The sequence below is a fragment of the Netta rufina genome, assembly GCF_964035555.1.
Source record: "Netta rufina genome assembly, chromosome: 7".
NCBI classification, from domain to species: Eukaryota; Metazoa; Chordata; class Aves; order Anseriformes; family Anatidae; genus Netta; species Netta rufina.
Window position 1 is genome coordinate 20795854 of NC_140130.1, and position 20107 is coordinate 20815960.

At 38.5% G+C, this 20107-nt stretch overlaps 1 protein-coding gene across 1 annotated transcript in view; it reads left to right on the forward strand.

Moving 5' to 3' along the window:
* Positions 1-19040, forward strand: part of TBC1D12 (TBC1 domain family member 12) — a gene marked incomplete at its 5' end in the record, with an annotated part of 43876 nt that extends 24836 nt beyond the window's left edge. Inside the window, 11 exons of the mRNA XM_084289931.1 lie at positions 2576-2691; positions 4786-4868; positions 9862-9979; positions 10299-10405; positions 10998-11078; positions 12485-12579; positions 13284-13355; positions 15023-15151; positions 15469-15578; positions 17303-17561; positions 18443-19040. Of these exons, the coding sequence (XP_084146057.1) occupies positions 2576-2691; positions 4786-4868; positions 9862-9979; positions 10299-10405; positions 10998-11078; positions 12485-12579; positions 13284-13355; positions 15023-15151; positions 15469-15578; positions 17303-17561; positions 18443-18511 (1239 nt within the window). The 3' untranslated portion in view covers positions 18512-19040. The remainder of the gene's footprint in view (positions 1-2575; positions 2692-4785; positions 4869-9861; positions 9980-10298; positions 10406-10997; positions 11079-12484; positions 12580-13283; positions 13356-15022; positions 15152-15468; positions 15579-17302; positions 17562-18442) is intronic.
* Between the last annotated feature and the right edge of the window lie 1067 nt (positions 19041-20107).

The following is a 20107-nucleotide window of genomic DNA, read 5'->3' on the forward strand; positions in this document are numbered from 1 at the left end:
GCATGCACAGTGTCTTATGGTTTTAGGTGGGACAAAAACATTTTAGGCTCTTAAATATGTATATTCATTCATACAATATATTTTGTTTACTATTTTTTTCTTGAGCTTCTGTAAATTACAGTAGAGTTCTAACATTTATGCATGTCCAGTTTACGATGCTTGTTTGAATGTGCCTAATGATATTGGTTGCATACTGTTTTCAATTGAAAGTTATCTTAGGAATTGCTTTGTTAGAACAGGAATAGATATGTCTTAAGGAATTTATATATCCTATTGTTCTTGGCCAGACACCTAGAAATATTTAGAACAAAGTTGTATTAAAGAAGAGCTGTCTTACAACTTTAAAATAATCACTTACAATTTGTGTTTTAGTGTAAATGTATGTATAAATGATGATAGCACACAGTTATCATCAAGGTACACACTGGGGCTTTTCTTAGAAAAGTGACAGAACATCTCTAGTTGAAATAGATAGGCTTGTGCCTCTCTTCACAGGGCACTAAAAAAGTTATTTGACACACTGCTGTGGGGTGGGGTAAGAGACAGAGGTTAATAGCTGGAAGGCTAGCTAAAGACTTAGGGGGAAAAAATTGAGAATGTTTCCAACTATTCTTTAGCTTTTGTTCTGCGGAGGTGTAATTGCCTTTCCTTAAACCATTAAGCTATTGTTCTTCTGACTCCCACAGACTAGAAACTGAGAGGTGTCAGAAGCCCAGATAACTCCTGAGATCTGAACAGTATAGTGGCAGATAGTGCACTGTGAACATGCAACGGGGTGGGCCTGGCTAGCCCTTGGATGGGAAACCACTTGAGAATACTGGGTGCTGTATTCTCTGCCTAGCAAGAGCAGTCTTCAGACTCAGAAATAGAGGTTGGAGACTCAGTACCTGGCTGGACAAGACCCCACACAACCTTGCTTTGGGCAGGGAGGTTGGACTAGACAATACCCAGAGGTATCCAGCCTCACTGATTCATTGGTACAGTAACTTCCTCTTGAGGCAAGATTAACATGACTTTGAGATTTTTGGACCATTTCATGGATTATGCCTGATGTGGAAGAGCAAAAGTCCTATCAGAGATCATTAGAGTGGGTGGGGTAAAGGAGGCTGTTGAGCAGAAAACTTTTAGTGACCTTAGTATTGGGCAAACAGTGTCTTGCCTAGGAATCTGAGGCTGTGTTGTCACTTTTGTAAGAAGTATTTTCTCATTTAAATTCATGGACTCCAACTGTGCACTGAATATTTAAGCTAAATAATAGCTTTAAAATTGTCAGCTATGTTTCTATAATGCTGTCAATGAACACTGAATGTGCAAAGTCCTCTGTCTGACCCTGGGAGAACTAATGCATGTGAGAAGCTCTTTTAGGTGTAAGGTTCATTTGTGAACAGGTTTTAGAGAAGACTGTTTGATTGAGAAGATACATAACCTAACTAGTAACTGATAGGTTTTTATTTTTGGTGGCTTAACCAACCTAAGATATTTTGGTTAATCTAAGACTGAATTTACTCACACAATTACTAAAGCAACAGATATACAAGAACAAACTGTATTGAGGGGAAGGAGAAAAAAAAAGCTTCTGCAAGCTCATTTGGCTGTGCTTAATCTTTGAAAATACATTACGAAAGTATCTTGAATGTGTTTTCTTGAAGGTGATTTTTGATCTCTTAATATTCTGATTGAATTCTAGCATGTCTAAGAATTGCAGACAAACTAGTATCTAGCCTCTGTGCCTACCTACCCTTTGATTGGCAATAAGTTGAAAGTCCTTCCACAGATAACTTATATTCGCTGAACTTTTAAGAATGTGTTTCTCAGTAACTTGGCAGTAAACTTTTATTTACAGAGCCTATAAAAGAGGCAACATGTAAGATTTAGGGCTTTCATCTGCCCCCGACAAGCCTTTTTCCCAAAGAGTGTATCGTATTTCTGTTTAGATGAGTTGCTCCGTGGAAAATAGAATGGGATTCTTTCTTCTTCAGAATCATCTGTGTATTAAAGGCTCTTAACTATTTCTAAGCAGATTGCATGTTTTAACTTCTGAGAGTGAAACTATGTGAAACAGACTGATGATAAATATTGTTGTATTGCCATTGAGTATGTGGTTCTGGATAACAAAAATTCAATTGTCTTGCTAAAAGCTGCAAAAATTTGAGGGGGTACCACATCCAAGGGGGCTAAAATTGAAAGAAATGGGAACACACTTTCTTGGTTAGTGTTTTTTTTCTTAACTTCACAGATTACTTAAATGTGTTTGCCCAGTAATTTGTATGGAAAGATTATGCAGATTTCCTAACTATAACTGATCCTTGGATGCTCTGTAGTAATATTGAACAAGAATAGATCAAATGTTAAATTGATACAAGGAACTGTTTTCTCATTTCTTTTTTTGTTAGGCAGTTCTGGAAAACTGCATTGTCTTGCTTTAAAAAAAAAATATCAACCTTGTAATGTTAGCTCCTTTTAAGTTATTTAATAATATTTACATATAACATTAAGTGTTATACAAGTAATATGCTTACAAATTAGAAGGGAGCCTGGAAGTCAAAATTTAGTTTTTATTAATAATGTTGTTTAGGAATATGAAGCACGGACAGGAAGAATGTGTAAGCCTCCACCCCCATCAGCAAGACGTAAAAACATTGAATTTGAACCACTTTCAACTACTGCATTGATTCTGGAGGATCGACCAGCGTAAGTATGATTCTGCTGTGGAAGTGATGATGACTGAATTTGTTAGATATGTTTCTGATAAGCTAACTCTTACAATTCTTATACAAAAGTATCTGTATTATTCCATCCCAGATAAACTAACAAGTACCTCCAGAAGAACCTGCAAATATACAATAGTCTATATGAGAAATTCTTTCTTACCATAATGGGACCACTGGTCAGTTATATGCTGTGTATCACAGCTGATTTTGACAGTGTTGTATGCACCCTTAATCAGGAAAATTACTGAAGACTTGTAGGGATTTCTTCCCTGTGTATACTCCCCCATTCTGGAAACTTATTTCCTAGACCAGTAGGAAAGTCTTAACAATTGCAGCTGTCACTTTTGTGAATTTGGAGGTAGCTTACCAGAGAAGTGTATTAACAAAACAAAGAAAAAGTATTAGGTAAGTAACTGCAGGAGTGGAAAGAATTGTCTTTGAAACCCAAGAAATAAAAAACGAGCTTTCAGCATTTGACAGGAAGGTACCAGGCCAGCATAGTTAACTGATTTGTGGGTACCAAGACAGAGTTCACTGAAACAGTTCTTTGCCCATGTTCCTGTTATTTTTCCTTGGCTTCTTAAACCTACAGTTGAAGGCAACAAAACAGCACCTGTAGATGCAACAGAAACTTCATTAAGTACAAATAAGAATAGTAATGAAAAACTAGTAATAAATTGGTCAGTATGTTCAGCTACTATGCTGTCTTCAGCAATTTGAAGGAAAGAGGAGGACCTGCTGACTTGGAACAAAAGCTGTGAAGAAAGCAAATAGATCAAAGCTTTCAAATGGCACCCCGAGAAAACTTGTGGTGGCACTGTTAAGTGTTTGTTTTAATCAATTTCAATTAGGAAATGGAAAGTAGAATATATAGCACTGAAGTGTTTCTGTGGAGATTCTCTAAAGTGGTATATAACCTCACTCAGTGCTAAGACAGAAATATCTTGAACAAAGGTACAGATTACTGTAAGACTTTGTAAATGTTATTTACTTTAATGTATGGCGGAGAATAAGGCGTACAGTAACTGGCTTTCTGATGTTTCTATACTTCCAAAATTTTACAAATGTACAGATGTTTTTAATAAAGACACTTCTACTTGTTTCAAATTTGGGTGCTATCCCAAGAATAAATTCTATTCTCAGTTCCATTGGAAGTTCTAAGAAAACAATCTGTTCTGCTTGCATAGAAGTAGGTAAACTTTTGCATGTTAAAATAACAGAACCGTCTCTTGCTTATTTTGAACCAAAGCAGAACAGAGATTGGGTAAGAGATTGAGACCAAACAACAGATTCTGTTTTGTTTTGAAATGATCCTGCATGGTCAGGAGGAAGTGTGTATTTGCAAATTAGGGGGATCACTGTGCAGCCAAAAAAAAAAAAAAAAAAAATTGAAGCTGGCTAACAACAAGTTCTGTAGCAAGCATATTTAACTTTAGGTCTGACATGAATGGGATCTATCTTTTTCCTTCCTTTAGTAAACCTGTTGTCTGTTGTGAATTTTTATGGGCCTAACTGTAATGAATAAAAAGCTTCACATATTATTGAAAATACATAATCAGAGTTCTTGTGTGAATAAATGAAGAATTGACATGTAGGTATAATTAATGACTAAAATATGCATGTACAAAAATGTATCAGAATAATTTCATAAGAAATATCAGTATTTCCCTTTTATCACTTCATGCAAATTTCATTTGGACTTCATTTCAGATGTTCGACAAATAAAATAACTTCAGAGACTGATGTCAGATGAGTAAGAAAAACTTTTCTGCAGTGGTTTAATGTAAGTTGAAAGGAAAAAGATGGAAAACTGGAGATCTTGGCTATGTCACAGTGACTTCAGATAGTATGCTAGTTTCTTCTGTTCTGGTCATACCCTGGGGTATGCTATAGGAAATGAACAGAATCAGTAAATATCTGGTAGTTGTACATAAATAGCAGTCTTCCACTGCAGTTACTGAAACAATGATAGTGTGACAACCCCAGAGCTCACTTTACAGAGAAGCCAAACTTATTTTGAAATGGTTCAGAATGTCACCTGTGTGTATTGAATTCAGGAACAACTTGTTTTCAGAAATCTTCCTGCCAAATCAGTGGAGGAGGCTTTACGTCACCGACAAGAATATGATGAAATGGTGGCAGAGGCAAAGAAACGAGGTATGTTAACTGCAAGTAACTGCTATAACTGTATTTAACTGTACAGCAAAAATAAGTTCTGGCTTGCACGCTAGTAGGTAGAGAACAACCTAATTTAATATTTAGGGTATTTTCTGATACCCATGTACATACAACTTAAAATCAAACAATTCTGTTTGTTTCCTGTTCTAGCACAGTGAATGTAACTGAGTTCAGAATGCAATTTAACTTTCCTTAATTTTTAAGTAGAAACTTCTTTTTTTTAAACTACTTGTGTAATGTGATCAGCTAAAAACTTTCTCTATACTCATTATACTCAGGCTCCTTTTTCAAGCAATGTTGCTACAGTTTTCACTGAGAACCAAAGTATACTAAAGCTGACTGCTTAAAGATGATTTTTTTCCAGGAATTTGATATCAAGTACAGTGTGAACACAGATGAAAACCTTGTTTCACCAATCAGCTGTACTTATGTGAACCTTTCTACTCCCACTAGATCTACTTTTTAAATTAAATGTATCTATAGCATTTTGTGCTATGTCAATAAATGAATAATAGTTCGTTGAAAGGACTACTGTATTCTCACAACTAGTATTCAGGCAATAAGCTATTTTAAGAGTTCATGCTGCATGTTGTACTTGGGCTGTTGTAAGTCAGATATAAGCTTCTGAACTCATTGAGCCACAGTATAGATCTGTAGCAGGTTACTCTGAAAGATGTAAGGAGAAATCTAAGGCATATGACAACATATGCACACTATAAGAGAAGAGTGAAATCTTGTAAGGTGTGATCTGTTGGCCATATACTCCAACTGCACTTTTTGAAAGGCCAACCATGTGTAATGTTTTAGTATGTGTGCCCTAGTATTCATTAAATTAATTATTGCTACACATGAAACTTAAACACATACACCTTAAAGAAGCTGTTCAGCCCTATAAGTTTACTAGGGATGATGAGTTTACTTTTCTGATGTATCTAATGCATGTGGAAATAGAAAACAACTTGCAATTTCAGCATGTTTTCTCAGTGACAGCTAAGCTCTGTCCTTTCTAGATATTTTAATAAATAGGTACCCATAGACAATCTATTTCTAACAAAATACTTGCCTTACTCCTGTTTAATTGTTCTGAAGAGTGGTGTAAGTCTGCTCAACCTTACTGAGTGGGTCTACCCATTGGACATTACCTTCATATTTGGTAGTTGAAGCAAAACACAAGCTGGGCATGTTTAATACCACTTGCATAGCCCATAGCCACTGGGCATATCTCATAGCCACTTGCCGAGGCATCGGCTCTGGGGCAGATGCGTTCTGCAGCGGAGCGGGGGATTGGACAGGCAGGGCTAATTTTTTCCGGCACTGAGCCCACTCGAGGGAGCTGCCAGGAGCAGCCCTCCCCCTCCCGAGGGAGGTGAACAAGGTGAGAACGACATGTGGGCGAAGCCAGCAGCGCTCCCTCCCTGGCCGTTCATAAGCTGCCTCTAGGGAGTACAAGGGACCAGGAGGGCAGTTAAGGCAGGCAGGGTGAGCAGGAAGGGCAGAACATTCCCCCCAGCCCATACAAGCACCTCCTCTAATGGTGGTCTACCGCTAGATCAGCTGCAGTGGTGTACACCAGGCACAGTGCGCTCTCCAGGAAGTCTGCGCACACCCAGACCAACTGCCTGCGCAAAACTGCGTCAGTTCAGGTCTCCGGGTGCAGGGAGTGCTTGAGCCTGTTGCTACCACCTGTGGGGGGGCAAAGAGACTGTGTGCGTGAGGTATGAGCAGGTGGACGACCTGGTCCGCCTCATGGCAGAACTCAAGGAGGAGGTCGAGAGGCTGAGGGATATCAGGGAGTGTGAGCGGGAGATAGACTTGTGGAGCAACTCCCTGAGCGGCCTGAAGGACAGGTACTGGGGTGAGACCCCCCAGATAGGGGTGGACCCCCTGCCCTGCTGCTTTCGGGCAGAGGGAGGGGACCTAGGAGTTGAGGAGGAATGGAAACAGGTCCCTGCTCGACATCGCAGGCAATGCCCTCCCCCCCGTACCGGCCCAACCTTCCCAGGTTCCCTTTACGCAACAGGTTTGAGGCCCTGGAGCTTGAGAGACTGGTAGCTGAGGAAGAGGTAGGAAGTCTACCCAGGAGGATGCCTAGGGTGAGGAAGTTGACTCCACGCCTCAGGACTGCCTCCACCAGGACAGAAAGAAGGGTGATTGTTGTGGGCGACTCCCTTCTCAGGGGAACAGAGGGACCTATTTGTTGGCCTTTTTGTCCATCCCTACGGTGGCAGGGAGGATGCCAGGGTGTCCCCCACGAGAACAACACAGCCCAGAGAAAGCAGTCTAGGAGGTTTCTGGAGAGCGTGGAAGATAGCTTCTTGACGCAGCTGGTTAGTGAGCCTACCAGGGCAGGTGCCCTGCTAGACCTTCTCTTCACAAACAGAGAAGGACTGGTGGGAGATATGGTGGTTGGAAACTGTCTTGGGCAGAGTGACCATGAAATTGTAGAGTTCTCCATTCTAGGAGAAGCCAGGAAGGGGACCAGTAAAACCGCTGTATTGGACTTCTGGAGGGCCGACTTTGAACTGTTGAGGACACTGGTTAGCAGAGTCCCTTGGGAGGCAGTTCTGAAGGGCAGAGGAGTCCAGGAAGGCTGGGCGCTCTTCAGGAAGGAAATCTTAATGGCGCAGGAGCGGTCTGTCCCCACATGCCTAAAGACGAGCCGGTGGGGAAGAAGAATGGCTTGGCTGAACAGAGAATTGTGGCTTGAGCTTAGGAGAAAAAAGAGGGTTTACAATCTTTGGAAAAGAGGGCAGGCTGCTCGGGAGGACTATAAGGATGTTGTGAGGCAGTGCAGGGACAAAACTAGAAAGGCCAAAGCTCATCTGGAGCTCAGTCTGGCTATTGCTGTCAAAGACAACAAAAATTTTTTTCACAAATACATCAGTGCAAAATGGAGGATTAAGGAGAATCTCCATTCTTTACTGGATGCGGGGGGGGGGGGGGTTTACAAAAGATGAGGAAAAGGTGGAGGTGCTTAATGGCTTCTTTGCCTCAGTCTTTAGCGGCAAAACCAGTTTCTCTTTGGAAACCCAGTACCCTGAACTGGTGGAAGGGGATAGGGAGCAGAATGTGGCCCTCACTATCCGTGAGGAAATGGTTGGTGACCTGCTACAGCACTTGGATGTATGCAAGTTGATGGGGCCAGATGGGATCCACCTGAGGATACTGCGAGATCTGGCGGAGGAGCTGGCCAAGCTGCTTACCATCATTTATCAGCAGTCCTGAATATTGGGGGAGGTCCCAGTCGACTGGCGGCTAGCAAATGTGACCTCCATCTACAAGAAGGGCCGGAGGGTACTCCTGGGAAACTGTAGGCCTGTCAGTTTGACCTCAGTGCCAGGGAAACTCATGGAGCAGATTATCTTGAGAGTCATCACTTGGCACTTGAAGGGCAAGCAGGCAATCAGGCCCAGTCAGCATGGGTTTATGAAAGGCGGGTCCTGCTTGACGAACCTGATCTCCTTCTATGACAAAGTGACGCGCTTGGTGGATGAGGGAAAGGCTGTGGATGTGGTCTACCTTGATTTCAGCAAGGCTTTTGACACTGTTTCCCACGGCTTTCTCCTCAAGAAAATGTCTGCTCGTGGCTTGGACTGGCATACACTTCGTTTGCTTAAAAACTGGCTGGATAGCTGGGCCCAAAGAGTTGTGGTGAATGGAGTCAAATGCAGTTGGAGGCCGGTCACTGGTGGCGTTCCCCAGGGCTCGGTACTGGGGCCGGTCCTCTTTAATATCTTTATCGATGGTCTGGATGAGGGGATCGAGGGCACCCTCAGTGAGATCGCAGATGACACCAAGTTAGGTGCGTGTGTCGATCTACTTGGGGGTAGGAAGGCTCTGCAGGAGGATCTGGACAGGCTGGACTGATGGGCTGAGGCCATTGGTCTCAAGTTATGAAGTTCAACAAGGCCAAGTGCCGGGTCCTGCACCTGTGGCGCAATAACCCCAAGCAGAGCTACAGGCTGGGAGATGAGCGGTTGGAAAGCTGCCAGGCGGAGAAGGACCTGAGAGTATTGGTGGATAGTTGGCTGAATATGAGCCAGAAGTGTTTCTCAGGTGGCCAAGAAGGCCAACAGTATCCTGGCTTGTATAAGAAACAGTGTGGCCAGCAGGTCTAGGGAAGTGATTGTCCCCCTGTACTCGGCTCTGGTGAGGCCGCACCTTGAGTACTGTGTTCAGTTTTGGGCCCCTCGCTACAAGAAGGACATCGAGATGCTTGAAAGAGCCCAGAGAAGGGCGACGAAGCTGGTGAGGGGTCTGGAGAACAAGTCCTGCGAGGAGCGGCTGAGGGAGCTGGGTTTATTCAGCCTGGAGAAAAGGAGGCTCGGGGTGGCCTTATCAGTCTTTATAAGTACATTAAAGGAGGCTGTAGCGAGGTGGGGGTTGGTCTATTCTCCCATGTACCTGGTGACAGGACAAGGGGGAATGGGCTCAAGTTGCACCAGGGGAGTTTTAGGTTGGATATTAGGAAGAACTTCTTTACTGAGAAGGTTGTGAGGCATTGGAATGGGCTGCCCAGGGAAGTGGTGGAGTCACCATCCCTGGAGGTCTTTAAAAGATGTTTAGATGTTGAACTTTAGTGATATGGTTTAGTGGAGGACTTGTTAGTGTTAGTTCAGAGGTTGGACTCGATTTTGAGGTCTCTTCCAACCTAGACGATTCTGTGATATAGAAATATATTAGAGTTCCACGTCTCTTCTAGCTGTATTGCTTTTCGTAATCATTTTTTTTTTTAGAGTGGAACATGCAATAACCGTTATGTTTTTATTTCACTGATTTTTATAATGCCTAGCTTTTCTATAAAATTACTTTTGTATTTACGTACAGTTACCAGAAACAGTGCTGGATAGTTCACATGCAACTGTAGTTTACCCTTGATCTTTCACACACAATCAAAATAATTGGATAATTTAAATGATTTATCTAGTAATTTATGTATACTAACAGATTTTTTTGATGTTTTGCTTCACAGAAATTAAAGAAGCACATAAAAGGAAAAAAATAATGAGAGAGCGTTTTAAGCAAGAAGAAAACATTGCTAGTGCTATGGTGATTTGGGTCAATGAAATACTACCTAACTGGGAAGGCATGTAAGTGAAGTTTTGTTGTGTAAATGAGGCAAGTGTAGCTTGTTTCTTCTCTGGTACCCAAGGAACTTTACTTTCCTTTTCATTTCTGTTTTGTCAAGAAATTCTTTTTAGTAAGAGGTAATTACAGAGCAACACAATGTGCTTTTTGGGAGCTTAAATTTTTGTTTTTCTAATGGGGATTTAACATAAGCAGATACCCCTAAATTTTATTTTGGGAAATAGTATGTTATTTTGCTTGTAAGTTGCCCAGTAATTTCATAAAATAAGATGTGTAATATATGCTTGCTTTTCCCTCTCCCCTCCTGCATCCCTATTCTAGGCGTGCTACCCGAAGAGTTCGAGAGCTGTGGTGGCAGGGATTACCACCAAGTGTACGTGGGAAGGTTTGGAGTCTAGCTGTGGGAAACGAGTTAAATATCACTCCTGGTATGCCTTAACAGATTATATGTATTAGTGAAAAAAATTGTTGGTTGAAATTTAGGATGTATTTGCTTAGAAGCAGGTGTTTTAATATATTTGTAATTAGACAATCATAGCCTTGTAAATTTTGGAATTAAGGTTTAAAATATGCTTATAAAAACATTTTAGTCTTATAAGACTAAAGTTAAGGTGCAGATCCCCACCCCAATTTAATCTTGATGTTTAAAATTGAGAATTTGTAATTGTACTTTCTTGGGAGGTGGAGTAGAAAGGGAAATTGCTTTATTTCATAACCAATGAAATTCCAGTTTGAACTGGAATTGTTCTAACACATTCATGAAGTAAAAATCTGGATGATTTTAAGACATGATTTTCCTCCTGTAATTGGAATGTTCACCACAGAAGAAAGCGTGATAGAATGCATACTAAAAAACTATTCCAGTGGTTAGTAGTAACCAAGCAAAATAAATCCAACATCCCACCCGGCCATGGTAAGAAGAAATAAAGCAAGAAAAACAAAACCAAAATACCTAGCATGCTTTTGTCTTTCAGGGGTGCTTTTCCTTACTTCTCTTGTTTCTGTTTTGTTTTCTTGTAGAACTCTATGAAATTTTCTTATCTAGAGCTAAGGAACGATGGAAAAGCTTCAGTGAGACAAGTTCTGAGAATGACGTAGAAGGTGAGATCTTCTGAATGCTAGACAGCTCCCTATTTATTTTTACTAACACATTAAATCTCATGAGATTAGCTGCAATTGTAGCCCTAGGAATACTTGTTAAAAGTCATCTGGGTCATTCATTACTTAAATATTTGTCATTTAATAACAAGTCAGTGAGGATCGTAACAGTATTTTCTGTATCAATAAAGGTGCATTAAAGTATTGCACATGCTACTTGACTTTCAAATGAATGTTTCTCTGAAGTCCTGAAGTTCTAAGACTACACCTACAAAAATTTTAGATGAAACACAAAAGGAAGAAATAAAACTAAATTACATCATGTGCTATTGATTATCTCTGCTTAGATTATTTATGTTGGTTTCCCTTCCACAGTTTTGGGAAAGAAGAAAATAATTCTCCATTTTCACTGTGGAACTGGAAGGTGATGAGTGTATAATTTATTATAGTTTTTTGGTCCTACATAGGCTGCCCAGATGGCCTTTCCTCCCAAACCTATTTAATGAGCCTTTTAGCACGTTTGTATTTACAATGGAGTTCTATTAGTGGAGTATTACTATCTCCTGTAGTTTTTTTTCTGTTAAAAATAGCATCACCGATGAGTTTTTAATGATGGATAGATCCTTGTCACATGTAGTAACTTCTCACGCAGTTAACAGCTTTTTTTAATGCTGACTTATGTGATACTGGCAGTGCTACCTCCTATGAAATACATATTTTTGGAGATGGTCTCTCTTTTGGGCGAGAAAATACCATTGTTATGCAACAAGTACTCTTTTTAAAAAATGCTTGACTTTGTAGGTGCTGGCTTCTTGACATGATGATGCAATTCATCTTTTTTATTACTAGTGTACAGACCATATTTCAATGCTGTTGGTTGAAATGAGCCAGTTAGGAATGAAAAATCTGAGAATTGAGGTCTTGCTGGATCATGTTTGGATCAACAACAGTGCTCTTGTTCCATGTTCTTGACCAGACTTGGGAACTGAGGCCATGGTAGAAGATAGGGAAGAAAACGTTTTCAGGACTGGGCTGGGCAGAGTCAAATTCTAGTGAAATATAGTGGTGATCTGGGCCTGTGTAGTGTTTTAGAAGTAGAAGAACCTGTTGGTTTTAAGTTTGAATGGTTTCAAGCTGTATGACTTGAAAAAGAATGAGTGGATAGAGAAAAGAATTACTGATTGTTTTCCTTGCTTCTTGGACCTGATGGCATATACCAGGTATCAGTGGAGGCTATTTAATGTAGCTCTTGAGAAGAGAGCTAACTTAGCACTGTGGAAGTAGTTCCAAGAATAAAGCTAAATAACTTTTTTCCTCAGACCCTGAAAATTTTCATATAACATGGTAGCTTTATTCTGAAGTCTGTAGAATTGCCTGCCAATTTTAATGACTGTTGGTTTTGCTTGCAGATGCAGGTGCATCTGTTGCTGATCGTGAGGCTAGCCTGGAGCTAATTAAGTTGGATATATCACGCACATTTCCATCCCTGTATATTTTCCAGAAGGTGAGAGTTCTGTAACTCTAGTTATAGCAACTTAGAACTTCTGCATAGTTAAATGGAAAAAAAAAAAAAAAAAAGTAACCTGGGTAGCTAAGAAAATTTTTCAGAAGCTGTTTGTGTAAAACAACAGAAGTGAAGTTACTTGCTTTTTTTCCCACATACAACAGCAAATAGTCATGTGTTTTTTGATGAGATTAAAGTAGGATGTGATTTTGTAAATGCTTGTAAATTAAGGACTATAAGGCTTTTTCTCCTGGAAAACTGCATGCAGTTCCTATTACTGTTTATGAAATGACTTACATGCCAATATGTGAATATTCTCACAGCTAAAGAAATCCTGATGCATGTTAGTATACGTTTTCAGGCTTTGATTTTTATACAGATATTTTATATACATGTGTATGTATATAACTTGCGTTATTGTATTACGGTAACTTGCATTAATAAGAATTAAAACATCCACTGTCTCAAAAGGCAAAGCCAACTGTATGCATACCAGGTATCCATTTCATACTGAATAGTTAGTCTGTTGCTTTTCCTTTAAACTCTCAAGCATACAAGGTAATGCTTAGAGTAAAAACTGGTGTTATTCTACATGTGAACAAAGCAATAATCTCATGGCTCACTTTTATTGTAATGTGCTAGCTCACTACCTACCTATTTGTTTATAACATGAAGTTTTTTCTTCTTTCTTCACCTTGAATTAGGGTGGTCCCTATCATGATCTCCTGCATAGTGTTCTAGGAGCATATACATGTTACAGACCAGATGTGGGATATGTAAGTATTTATTGTAAAATATAGCATATCACATACGCTTAAAATGTCATATGTTTATATATTAGATAAGTAGATTCTCTAAACTCCATACTACTAGTTCTTCAAAAAAAAAAAAAAAACCACAAAAACAAACAAACAAACAAACAAAAAAAACAACAAAACAACAAACCTTGGCACTTACTCATTTCACAGTAGTTTACAATGATTGTAATTCTCAGTTATTTAAACAGCTGAAAATGTATTGGATGTTATGGACAAGTATACTATTTGGCTTGCACAGGAAATTTTTAAAACTGATTTTGTTCACTAAGCATTCTAGCTCTGACAAACCAAGAGTATCTAAAGGAAAAAAAAAAAAAAAAAAAAAAAACTGCCAGCAGAAAAAAGTGGTGTTGGTTTACAGAAGCAGCTAAAATAACAGATGCTTTTTTCTTGTTTCAGAGGGTTCCTAGGAACACTTTTCACAAGTTGTAATTGCCTTTTAGCTGAAGAATTTAAGAGAGTCTGATCCATACAACAACATTATTTAGTGCAGGGTGTGTTATCTTCCATGTCAGACATGCTTAGGACATCAGTATCTAATTGGCTTTTCATGTTTGAATGCTTTTAGCTCTGAGTTTGTCATCTGTGACATCATTTTTGGAGATCATACTCTTTAAATGAGATTACAACCTCTGCAGATTGAGACTGCTTGTTCCCAGGGTGGAGTTTTAAAAGGCAATTAAGTAACTTTTGATGGATAGATCTTCTCTTTCACTTAGGAAAAGTGAAATACAACAAAGTGTAATACAACAATTACAGCTAGCTTGGATGTTTCTGATCATACTTCTCTTTTTTAATGTTAATATGATAGTAAGTTTAATGTAATCTTATTTCTGCACCTGTCCATATCACAAAAAATAGATAGCTGCTAGCTGTTTTTGATGTATATCAATGCTTTCTTCCCTAGTTGTTTAAAATATAAAGTGCCTTTTTCAAAATAAGGAGCAGGCAGCATAAATGCCTAGAAACAGCAGAATGATCATAATTGCAGCTGAAATTGGTAGAATTATTTCTAGTATAATGAATATTCAGATCATCACTTAACAACTACAAGAATAATCTTTACTTACTGCAGACTGAAGTGTTTTTTGAGAGAAAGTAATCAGAGAAATGTGAAAACTTGTAGCTAACCACTTAAAAGTAGTTTTATGTTTGTGAACAAATACTGTTTGGCCTCTGGGAAGATATGTATTGACTGTTCAGAAACAGAATTTTGTCTCAATTCCAACATATCTGCCTGGGTCTAAACTGACCCATATGCGAGGTTTTTCCTTGTCTGCTTTTCCCATAGCATAACAATGAACTTAAAGCCAAGTTGTCTCTTATGTGTCCAACCTGTGTGGTTTTAATTTTCTTGCATTCCAAGTCCCTGAGGACTTGTAATCATGAGACCACCCAGAATTTCCATCAAGCACCTGAAGCCTGCATCTGAATAAACACATTCAATTTTCATGTTGAAATCTAACTGATTGCATGTATAAAGATAATTTATCCATGTTGTTTCTGCTCATTTGGACGTGTTACATTACGGTGTTTGATGTATCGCAGAATGTAAAATACTTGCACTTCCAAAGATGGACTGAGCTTACTCACTTATATTTGCCTGATGCTTTTCCCACTTGAAGGTACAAGGGATGTCCTTCATTGCTGCTGTGCTCATTCTCAATCTGGAAGAGGCAGATGCTTTCATTGCCTTTGCTAACCTTCTAAACAAGCCATGCCAGCTGGCCTTTTTCCGTGTGGACCACAGCATGGTATGCACATAGTTTTCTGGTTTTGAACCTCAGCATTCTTTTGTTTTGAAGCATATTTGATTTATTGACTTCCTTTTGTCCTATTGAATAATGGAGAATTTTAACCTGCAGTTACAAAACCAAGAATACCAGATACTAATCTGTAGAGCACATTATCCTATTTTGACTTTTCCTCTAGAACTGCTTAATTGTTGTACTTATCCTAAGAAGTCGTGTTTTGCTGTATTGAGATCCTCAAGTCTTGGTGGGATTTGTGTTATTTTATGACTCGGCTTTCTTGTAATGACTGCTTATGTGGTGCTTTACTATCTCTACAGATGTTGAAATACTTTGCAGCCTTTGAAGTATTCTTTGAAGAAAATCTTCCCAAATTGTTTCTTCATTTCAAATCATACAGTCTTACTCCAGACATATATTTGATAGACTGGTGAGTTCAGAGAAAGTAGCAACTGAATCTTACAACTGTGGGAACACTTTAAATTTTGCTATAGCTTTTTTCAGCAATACAGCATAAGAAAAGCATTTGTTAGATGTTTGCGTACCTCAGCTTTCTAGGTCTCCTGAAATCCAGATGAACTGTTTTGTGCAGCTGCAGTTCCTCTATCAGGATTCAAACTTTATAGACTCTGGGATTAGGAGTGACATCTATTCAGACAGAAAATGTGACACAAGAATCTTGTGGGCTTTTATTGTTGTTGCAGGTAAGTCAGGTATGCATAACATTAGAGGAGAGGACGTCATAGCTGGCAATGACTGATTGTGACTTGATGAAATAAGCATAAAGTGAAAGTATAGGAATATAAATTTCAAAGCAGAGGAGGGATGAAATACAGGACCTGGTACAGGAAAGGATAAACTTGGGAATACAGTGAACATTTTTTAAGTAATGAATGCCCTAAAGCAGAGTACTGAACAATGGTATGTGCATGTAATGGAAGCCAATAACTCAGGCATCATTGAAGTGTGTGCGGTGTTGCCAGATACTGAGTGTCTCTTCCTAAGTGTGTGTGCGTAAGTATCTGGTTCATATAGGATTATTATATGTTAGAAATTTCTAATAGTGTTGAATTGGATAGAATTAAATACAGAAATTGCATGTCATCCAAGTACTTGAGAATGAGGAACTTCTGCTAGAAGATGCAGCTTATCAGTAAGCAGTAAGTCTCAGCAGAAGCAGTTTATACAATAACTGCAGTGAGCCAGGAGTGTGCTGCAGCACAGTTCAGATAGATAAGAGGTGTATATACATGTATGGTCTAGAAATAGCGCTGCTCTGCAAAATCCTAAAATACTCTGCCTCTGATTATCTGTGAGAAATAAAGATTCTTATTCCTGACCATGTTCTGAAAATGGCCTTGAGGCAGTGAGAGCTTCCTCTTATGAAGGGAGAGTAGAAGAGGTTGTGGTAGCTGGTGGTGGTGTTCTGCAGTTCTTGACCCACTTCCCACTAGAAATAAAGGCAAAACAGAATATGTGCTTTGGATCACAGGAACAAACTTATAAGTGGGATTTTACAATATGGTGCATACAGCAGACTGGATGCTCTGCCCAAGTGTAATGAATGCATTCTTAAAATAAACTTATCAATAAAAAAAAAAACACAATTGGACTTCGATACTAAAAAAAAAAAATAGTGACTGTCTTTACATTTTAGTGAGTTTTAACATGAATATAAATTCAAAATATATCCCAAATAGAGTCGCTGAATTCCTGTCAGTGGGATGTGGTCTTTTACTGAGGTGATTTCTAGCTTTAGTTTAAAAAAATGAACAGAGTTGTTAATCTGTATGACTTAAATAACGGGAAAGGTCAAGGTCTGCACATAAATTTTGTTTTAAATTCTTATTTGTACGTGACACACCATTTGAGTATAAGCATGTTTGTAACTAGATGTCGTAAGCTAGAGCTTTCTAAAGGATGCAGCTTTGTAATGGAGAACTCCCTGTAGCATGAGAAGAGGTGGGTTTCAGAATAAGAATTCTGACTTGAAAAACTGGAGACTTAGGTATCTTTGAAATGTGGATAATAAGAACACATGAAGTAACTTGTCATTTGGTTGTTCTTTATTAATAAACTGATTTAAAGGAGGTTTTATTTTCATGTTTCTGAAACAGGTTAAATTTATAACTGTCCCTTTTTTCTCAATTGTAGGATTTTTACACTCTACAGCAAGTCATTACCACTTGATCTGGCCTGTCGTGTCTGGGATGTTTTCTGTAGAGATGGGGAAGAATTTTTGTTTAGGACAGGGTTAGGAATCCTTCGATTATATGAAGATATTCTCCTACAGATGGACTTTATTCATATAGCGCAGTTTCTAACGAAACTTCCAGAAGATATTACATCAGAAAAGCTTTTTAGCTGTATTGCAGCTATTCAGATGCAGAATAGTAACAAAAAATGGGCACAGGTGAGTTTCTTTGATATGTATATCAAAACTCATGGGCTCATGTCAGCCCATGGGGCACTTCTAAGTGACTCTGCATGTCAGACTTAAGAGCAGTGGGTAATGCTGTTCATGTGGAACTTAGTTTTAGACTTACCTCTGATGGGAGATGCATATTGGTTTGTATTTAAGGAGAATCTCAGGCTTTTATTATTGAGAATTATTTGTTCTTCCCCTCTCGGAAAACAAATTAAGCACTATATGTTTGAGAGCATTAAAGTAGTTGCTGAAGAATCTGTAACTTTTAATACAAAACAGTATGCCAGATAAATGTTTAAACCAAATTTTATCTGAAACTGCCCCTGATGTAGTCTAAAGTGAATTGCAATAAGACCCATTTGAAAAAAAAAAAAAACAAAAAACTCTTCCATACAGTTTTTGTTAGGACCTTTTTAAAATCTTCCCACTTCCATCCATTGTACTGGAATTCTTCCTAGCTTTGGTGGAAAATACCTGTATTACAAATGACTGGAGCTGCTGCTGACAAAACCCACACTAAAGTAGAAGAGCAAAGTAGACAGTTTGGCAGAAGAATTGGCTTGTGTTCTTGGCTCAACTCTGGATGCAAACAGTTGTGAGGAATAGCTAGGAAGTAAAGGAGGACTTGGGAATGCTGTACCTCACTGTATCTTCCCATATCCATGAAATCAGTTTTTCCTGATCATTTTTATTACGGTGTGTTTCCAAAGAGGGAGGAAAAACTTTTGAATTTAAGGATTAGAGGTAATTGACTTCATTTCCTAGTCTCATTTTAAAAATAAGTTTCCATGCTAATATTGTGGTGGTTAAAATTATTCTTTGTAAGACTAGCTTTTTTATATTCATTAAATAACTTGCATTTCCAGGTGTTTGCCTCACTGATGAAGGACAACAAAGAAGGGGACAAGAACCATAGCCCAGCACTGAAAAGCTAATCGTTGTAATGTTGAGGTCAACTGAAAATGTGGAAAACCACTTCATGACAGAGGAGTTTTCACATCATTTCTGTGTGGAAAACCACTGTAGAAAAGAGTGTGAAAAGTGAGAGGAAAAATGATACAGCTCTCAGTGGAGTAATGAACTGATGAAATCTTCACCCTTTTGCCAGTATTAGCTTATTTCATGGGAAGATTTGTTTTCATGCAGAATACTAAAACATGAAACTGAGAAGTGGGGGAGTTCATATTTAATACTTTAAAAGAATCAGCTCAATGCAATAAACATTTGTAATAACTTCTGTTGGTACTTAAAACAAAAAATTTTGAGGCATAACTTTTTTTACAAATACCACAAAGGCACTTTGGTCAGGGGGGAAGTGAGGGAAATGCTAAATCTTAAAGCCCCAAAACTGCTATCCAAACCAAATGCTTTGGCACAAATACCTCCAAAATTAACTACTTAAAAGTACTGAGGACCAAATAAGGTGGTTTGGTATATTTATGTGCAAGATGGTTAAAACTTGGGAAGGGGTATTGTCTTATTTGTGTTTTTTTTTTTTTTTTTTTTTTTTTTTTGTTTTTTTTTTTTTAAGTTGCAGCTTCATTCTTCAGTCTGGGCAAATGTAATTAACTCAGGAACTGTGGAAGTATTGTGCCCAAACCTGTTAGAGCAAAAATTGTGCATTTTAAACAGCGGTAAGATCAGGGCTACTATTTTCAGAGTGTATAGCTTTCAAAATGGGTGGTGTTAAGCATTTGTTTTGGTGTATTGGTTGTGCAGCTTCTTAAAAATGGAGTGGGTATTCTGTGAAAGGGTTTTGCCACCAGAAGTTTTATTTTGTTGAGCCATTTCCAACTATGATATATGTAATGGTAAACACTAGAAACTGACAAAGCTATTTGCAGACTTTGTATTGTCAAAGGAGCATCCACTTTTAACACTTCAGAATAATGCAGACAATAGTTTTTTGAAACTCTCTTGTTAGTGTGCAATACTGAAATCCCAAAAGCATATGGTTTAGTGATACTTAGTTCTTTAACATCTTTTTAGCTGTGAAAAATGTCATATTGTATGTGTCACAGCGGCTGTTTGCAACACTTCCTTTTCTCAAAGATACTGTACAACAACTTTTGATTGTAGGGGTTGGAAACCTAAAATGGATAGCACTGCAGGTGAGGAGCACTTGCACTCTTTTGGTCCATTTTTGCTAATATTTAATGTAAATAAATTCCTTATATGTGGGTTTTGTAATTGGTCCCTATGTGGAAATCAAGTTGAAATTACCATTTTATGTATTTTTAAGAGCAGGAGGCTTCTGGTTGTCTGGTGTTCAGAAGCAGAGTCTACATAATTGGGGTAAAGATTTAGTGTGGTGTAATTTACATTGCTATCTGGTTTAAAACTACATATATACTACTCATAACATTACACTTTGCAACTTAAATGTCAGATTTTTTCTTAACTTATGTATTCACTACTTTAATTGGATCCAATTTGTCTTATATTTTTGTGTTATCTTGTACAGTTTTCTTACTTTTCAAGTATAAATCTGTATATAACTGTAAATAGAAGGATCAAGCCTTCCTTTAAGA